This window comes from Ipomoea triloba, chromosome 3 (genome assembly GCF_003576645.1).
Source record: "Ipomoea triloba cultivar NCNSP0323 chromosome 3, ASM357664v1".
Lineage (NCBI taxonomy): Eukaryota > Viridiplantae > Streptophyta > Magnoliopsida > Solanales > Convolvulaceae > Ipomoea > Ipomoea triloba.
The window spans coordinates 3,658,437-3,666,233 of NC_044918.1; the positions used below are offsets into that span (position 1 = coordinate 3,658,437).

The 7,797-nt window shown below is 36.1% G+C and overlaps 1 protein-coding gene across 1 annotated transcript; it reads left to right on the forward strand.

Annotated features, from left to right (window-relative positions):
- The first annotated feature begins 3,754 nt into the window (after window positions 1–3,754).
- Window positions 3,755–4,742, forward strand: LOC116014532. Its single transcript, XM_031254609.1, has one exon. It carries the CDS (start codon window positions 3,832–3,834, stop codon window positions 4,480–4,482), a length of 651 nt encoding a protein of 216 aa, XP_031110469.1. The 5' UTR covers window positions 3,755–3,831; the 3' UTR covers window positions 4,483–4,742.
- The last annotated feature ends 3,055 nt before the right edge of the window (window positions 4,743–7,797 follow it).

Consider the following 7,797-nt stretch of genomic DNA (forward strand, 5'->3'; position numbering starts at 1 on the left):
GCGATCCAACACCGGCATAACCATCATCAGCGAGAAACTACTGTGCGCCCAGATGATCAGCCAGCTCTTGGAGAGTCACCGGAGTCCCACGAACCGAGAGAGTCGACGCCAACGAACTGAACTCCAGTCGCAGCCCCCGAAGCACGTACATATTCTACTCATCAAGGGTGACTGCTCGGCCGGCCAACGTGAGCTCCTCCACGATCACCTTTGCACGCCCAATGTAGTCAGCGATGGACATATCACCTTGCCGGAGTCCATGGAGCTGGCCAGTCAGATTAAGCACCCGTGAACGAGTAGAAGAAGCCAACGCCTGAGTCACCGTATCCCACAAACTCCGACTGGTGCGACAGCCAACAGCGAGCGGCATGAATTCGTCGGAAAGGGAAGAGATCAACATGGAGAGGAGAGCTTGATCCTGACGCCGCCACGCAACATACGCCGGATTCGCCGTGGGCAAGGCATGCTCCGAAACCGCCGACAACGTCGCAGCAGGAGGAGGATTCGTGCCGTCGACAAAGCTCATAAGCTGATGACCAATAAGAAACAGAACCACCTGTGTTCTCCGGAACAGATAATTCCGATACGTAAGCTTAATGCTGATAAAGTGGTGTGCTGTGGACAACGAATGCACAAACGACGAAACAGAAGAAACCTCCGAAACAGTACGTTCGGATGACGCAGCGGAAGGCTCAGCCATAGGATCACGAACAAGAAAATAATAAAACCCTAGACTAACTGATACCAGATGAGAACGTGAAATTGTATTAACAATTGACAACATATTACAGAGTCTGATAGATGATATATATGTACAGTAGAGACACAGAATAACTAGGACACTAAATCATAATACGACTTGGACTCATAGAGTCCTAACAGGGGGGACCCAGGCGAATAAAAGAGAAGCAGCCTACACCATCTCATGAACGAGACGCAGATATACAACCCATATATGGTCATTGTGAGCTAATTTCTCGCAGTCCATCGGGAGAGACGCAAAAAACATTCTATTCGCCCTAATATTCATAGCCAACGAGGCAAAAAAAATCAGCTACTATTCATAGCCAACGAGGCCATATGGATAGTCATTTAGTAGTTAGAATGAACTTTTATTAATTGACAATATTGAACTTAAAATACAAAATTAGTAATGATATTGAATTCATGTTCATAGTCTCTGTTCTCTTCTTAATTGGTTTTCCCCTTTTGATTTTTATTATTTTACCTTCATAAATTCTTTCCATTGCATTTATTTAGTTCATTAAAGTTGGTATTTTGGGCGGTTCCTTTGCAACATTAGGCAATGTTTCACAAAACTTATTTAGGAGCTTATAATTTATTTTAAACTACTAATAAACTATAAGCTCTGTTTGGTAATGTTTTCAAAATAAGCTAGTAGCTTAAAATAAGCTAGTAGTTTTTTAACTTTTTTTCATATTTATTCTTATTATTTTAAATAAATGACATCATTTACTATTCTCAATTAAAATTAAACTACAAATAAGCCAACGTATTATTTTGAAACAAGCAATTAAGTAATCGAATTCGGAAAAATAAAACAATTAAGCCATTGGAAAAAAAAAGAACAATTAACTCATTTTACTCAGGTTATTTGTATTTTTCGGCCACCGACCACAACTTATGGCGACCGACGACCACTCAGCCCTGGTTCGACCCTGGCTTGTCCTATCGGATGTTACAATTAATTCGTGCACTTGCAATGATATATTAAAATTGTCCATTAAATTTTTTAAAAATTTTAATTTTGTAGCTTGTGGTATTTGTTTATAATATATTAATGTTGTAATTATGAATTTTGTAATTCTTTTGGATACTTTTATTGTTTATGTAATTTGTGATATTTATTTATTTATAATATACCAAATTAAATTGAGAGAACTTAGAATGAACTAGCAACTAAACCCAGCGCAATTCCCTAAATTTATGAAATTAAATGAGCAAGTTTAATGACATTGTGGTATAGTGGCATCCGGTTGCACTCTTATATAAAAGGGGTGGATTCGAGTCTCAGTGAAGGTAATACTGACTCGACTCTTTGTGTTTCAGTAGGTTGAGAATGTAGTTATGAACAAATACTACATTATAATAGATTCAGTAGTAGAAAAAAAATAGCAAAGTCCCAGTAAGAGATGTTTTGTAACACTGGAGATGATAAGGAATCTTTGGGTGGTGTATTTGACATTCGGAGTCTTTGCTTGTTGGGTTGAATTTGATGGGCTACTGGTTATTATAACTTGTAAAAGAACTGTATTCATTGGGTCCGTACCCATAAACCCAACATGTCTAAACTGGATAACCATTCTCTGCCACTTAAATTGGAACCCATGAGAATGGCAAAATTTTACATGTACCATAAATGCAAGATACATTTTTAATATACTAAAAATATATTATTTATATATTGAACGAATATTATTTAATAATATACAAAATAATATATTTTCAGTACTCACATAATGTACTTTTAAATAATGTATTTTACATACACAAATAATATAGTTTTAATATATTAAAAATATATTGTTTTTCTTTACGATCCATAGAATAATGATTGCATAAGATACCCAGATAGGGACCACAATTTCAATCCGATTCATTGATGTTTATAAAAATGTAAGATCAAAATTTGTTGGGTGATAACAATTGTTAAGTCAGAATAGAACATGTACAAGAAAAGTGTTTTGGTCGGGTTTTGGTAAACCAATTTTTTTTTTGTAACAACTTTTATTTGTTTGATCAAAATGTTACTTTGAATAGCATTTTTATTGGCATATTGAAAAAAATAATAATAATTGAAAACTCTATTTTGCTATCTTCTCAAATTCATGTATTTCTCAACCCTAAGCAAAGCAAATCAAACCTCGGTAGTCTTTGAAGTTTTGAATGGAACTTTTAGATTGAATGGTTTATATTTTCCAAGTAATTATAAGTATTGTTTTTTTAAAGAGTAATTATAAATGTTGTTAAAAATTGAAATATTCATTTCCTTTTACATGTTACAAAAGTTGACGACAATAATGCTATCAGAGAATATTGTAAGTACAATGAACAGAGAGTTAACAATAAGTCGTATTGTTGATAGTCTTTCAATACAAGATTTAGAGCATGTATCTTGTTGTTACATATGCTCATCTTTTACACTATACAATGATAGCGTGTACAATAATAGACACAATGACCTCCTAATAAGTGCAATGATTTTTCTTAATAAGTGTCATGATTCCTTAGTAATTGATGTGCACTCCCTTCCATAACTCATGCTCGTAAATGAGGTGGTGCTCTAATAAATGCATTGAGCTTTGTATTAAGTGCACCATTTCGCTTGCTCTTTGATTGACTCTGACCGTTAGTATTTGATTGCATTAATTGATTTGACTGTTTTAAACTAAGATTATTATATGTCGAGTCCATACCTTATGGAATTATCTAAATAAAAAATAATAGCTACTTGTTAATTTTATAAAATATTTCCTTATAAAATAATAAATATTATTAATTGTTAAAACCAACTCATACATTTTGCTAATTGATTATTGTAATTGCCAAACAATGATTTTGTAATGTATTGAATGATTGAAATTATTAATACCATGATTTATTTAAAGTAGTAAAATGGAAAAAAAAAAATTATATAGAAGGAGAATATTTAGGACACGTGCATGATCACCAGTTACCGCAGGTAGACCTGATCACACGTGATCATGGATATATGGATCACGAAATTGCAACGCCGATGCAATTCTAATTCTTGTTTGACATTTTCTCATCTCCGAACGGAACTTCTCTCTCTCTCTCTCGTTCGCGTCAATGGCGACCTCATCGACCCTCTCTGTCCTTGCCCTAGCTTTGGCTCTCCTTGCCGTCACCGCCACCGCCCGCCCTTGCAAGACCTTCTTCTTCTTCTCCTCCACCTCGTATTACCCGATCACAACCTCCGTCTCTCAAAGCTCTAACCTTTACCCTAATTTCCACGCCCAGAACCCTAGATCGCTCACCCTGCTCTTCACCTCCACCCGGATCCGCGATGTGGACTGGAAATTCGGCTCCGCTAGGCCCTCTTTCATCTTCCGCGACCCGTTCAGCGGCGTTGAAGAGCACGTGGAGGAAACGGAATCGGAAACCGAAGCTGAGCCGAAGCGGTTGTCTTCCTCCGCCTCCATCATCCCCATGGAATTCTACTCCTCGGTGAGCAGCTCGATTCGTGACAGGACCAAGGATATCATGAGCGTTGTCGGTGCGTTGCTATTCGGTGTCGGCTGCGGAGCCCTAACTGCGGCCACCATGTACCTGATCTGGTCCCTCTTGTGGCCCCACGGCTTCGATTTTGAGGATTCCGATGATGAGTTCGACGATGACGATATTGCCGCCCAGAAGAAGGCGGGGTACGTGGCAATTCCCACTAAGGTCGTTGATGATGACCTCAATAAGCCCGCCCCGCCCCCTAAGGAGGTGGTTTGATTGAGAGTGAGTCTGTAATTCGTAAGTGTATGGTCGATGATGAGACAAATGTTAACATTTGATGATCATCTGTTCGTTCGTTACCTATAATTGCATATGAATCGCATATATAACTGCTCTTCGTATTGTATAATCATCCTTAAATGCAAATCGTGCTTTCATATTCTATTACCTATAATTGCATATGAACTCTGCGTATATAACCACTGTTGGTATTGTATCATTATCTTAATTAAATGCAAAGCCTACTTTTATATCCATTCTATGTGATTTGATTATTGCAGTTCTAGTGTGCAGATGAGACATAATTTTTGTCAATTTCTGTCTTTTAAGGCTGAATCTAAAGCATTTCAATGCAAAAATGTTGGCCAATAATGGGAGCTCTTTTCTTGAAAACTTTGATCAAATTACCTTGTTCATATAGATGCTAATTTGTCTTGGGCTGAAATTGCTACTTGCCTAACTCAATCATTGTGCATGTGTTGTCTTCCACGAATCACTCTGTGCATATGTTTGTTTTTGTAATTCAGACGATGCAACTCCTATTTTGGAGCCATTAGTTTGAACTTACTGGTAACTTTATTAGTTTGAAGGGAAAAGCGTGTTTAGAATACTTGGCTTGAGATGGAAGGTGGCTGTGTGTTGTGAGTTTCTCCATTTCTGTGATATCGGATTTTCAATATTTCTTGGGGGTTAGTGTTTAACTGAATGCTTTTTCTACTTTGGGTTGATTAAGTAGTTGGTGTTGGGTATTCTTTGAAATATATTTGAAGGATACTTATTTGTTAAGATTTATGATACAGCATAGTAGCACTAGGAAAGAAAGCATGGAATTTTGTTGCAACCATAGCCTACTTTGTGTGCTTGGTGGTCTTTATAGGAAGGACATGGACATAATTCAAAATTGGTGGAGAGTGATTCATTCATTGTTTTGCTGGATGGTCTGCACCCAGTGTGGTGACATAGAAATGCACCACCATTTGAATAGGAGATGAGAAAGGCTTTAAATGATCCAATAGAGATGGGTCAGATTCCCATGTTCCCTGGTTGGCTCACAGCTGGAAGTTGACCTGCTTGTTCCAATAATTCAATCTAATTATTATGTGCCGATAAGAGTGAAAACAAAAGCATAAGTATCAAGAAACTAGAACTATTTGCTAATTCCTAAAGTTAAAGGCTTTGTTCTGTTCTGTTTGATCTGCAGTGTAGCTTGATGCTTCTGTTGCCTGTTGATATCTACAGTCTTGGATGCTAAAGTAGTGAAATCTCGGAACTGTTACAGGAAATCAATCTGCTTGCACGAAAGTGAAAATAAAAATGGTTTCCCATCCCGTTTCCTTAATGGAAATGGATTCATTATGGTGTTTCCATCATCTCTAGAATATCGCTTTATGAATTATCAATTTCAAAATTTTCCGATGAAACATCACATCTGGTGTTTTGTGTTGGAAAGACATGTACAGTTACACTAGTTCTGTCAAATATGCACTCCTAGGAGGACCTTTATCAAGAAGCATGATTAGAATGGTGGTGGGCAACTGGGCATCATGTTAGCTTTTTTCTTCTTGTGCCACTTTCATCACTAGCATATTCTGTTATACTCTCATTGCCCCTTTGTGCCAATCTACTATTCTTTTTTGTGTATATAAAAATATTTGGGTGTTTTGATGAAGATGGAGTGGAAATTCCTGAATAATCTGCACATAATGACCTATAATTGCAGTGCTTTTTCTCACCATGCATGCTTTGAGCAAGACTGGGGCCTCATGTTGTCTCTTTTATGGTTAAGTGAGAAGGGTGATCTAAGGCATCTTTTTTGGAGGGTTCAAGGTGGTTTTGTACGAGATTGCCGCAACTTTTGGTGTGTAGCAAAGGTTGTAGAATACAAGATTTAGAACATGGTAAAGCCACTTATGAATTCAATGGCATAATCATTGGGGAATTTTTTGGAGATAATAATAAAACCACAGGTGGTGGTGATATTAGACATCCCAAATCTTAGTTTGGTCGGGTGATGAAGCTGCAAACCCTAACCCCATCACACCAAACACCATGCCCTCATGGTCATCATAGCATGATCAACAACAACAACAGATAATGGGTTTTGTGTCCATTCTTGTCCAAACCTTAATCTCACCAAAAACCTCACACAACAAACCACTGTGCAACAAATGATATATTTGATGCAGCAGACATGCTTTGTCTTTTTAAAACTTTGTGTAATTTTCTAAGTTGCTTAGACAAAAAGCATTTAAAACCACAGTCTCACTTTATTAATTTTCCATTGGAATATTCAAACTTGACATCAACTATTGGCTTTACAAACACCATTTATTATTTCTCTTCCTGCTAGACTCCATAGATATACATGAAGTTTTGGTACACATGAAATTGATTATGGACATCTAGTAATGAGTGATGTGTCCCTATTCCCATTGATTAGACACCCCATGTTTTCTTGTAAAAATGTTTTTACCTACCCACCTTGTTACTACTAGCAATTTGGAGTAAATTTCTTGTTTGGTAATTGGTATACATACATGAGGAATCTATCATCTATACTTTCTTTTCTTGAGGAACATTAATCTTTTGCCTCTTTCCACATACCAAAATCTTGCTAACAAGATTCTTCGTCCTCCTCGTCTTTTTATCTTGTTTTTTTTTTTTAGGTAAGTAAAACATTTGTAACTTGAAATAGTTGTTAATACGACATACATTATTACTTTATTATATTTATCTTATCCCTAAACTGTCGAACTAGTTAGTCAGATAAAGTTACATCAATTAGTACAAAAATCTAGTGACTAGTTCACACTGGTCACAAAGGTGGAGTTTACTCAGTATATATTCTATGATAGTGATTGCGTGTTTCTGCCGTCACTCAAAAAAAATACTAAATTTTAATATGATGCGATGAACATTATCTAAGATTTTTTTTTCTTTTTATTTTACTAATAAAGGGGATTAAAATTTTAAAAAATAAAAAGTGAGTATAGATAGAAATTATACCTTAAAATTAACGAGTAGCAAAAAGCATATCCTATCTAATTATTTAAGGTCATAAAGTTGAACACAAGTGGTGTACTATTTTCTTCCTTTCTTTTTCTTTTTCCTTATATTTTTTCCCCTTATGTGCTTTAACTATTCAGCAATCTTTGAAAGCGACCAAGACCAAATCTTAATAAATTGTATTTTAAATATTCCCATCCCTTTTCTTTCCTTTTTTTTTTTCTTTGAACCAAAAAAAATATTTTTCTCAACCTTGAATCAAAATTGAACTTGCAAATTTTATTCTTCAATCATTGAAAATCTTCT

Bases quoted from the DNA above. Each gene is read 5' to 3' on its own strand.
- LOC116014532 (XM_031254609.1), top strand. From the start codon at position 3,832: ATGGCGACCTCATCGACCCTCTCTGTCCTTGCCCTAGCTTTGGCTCTC.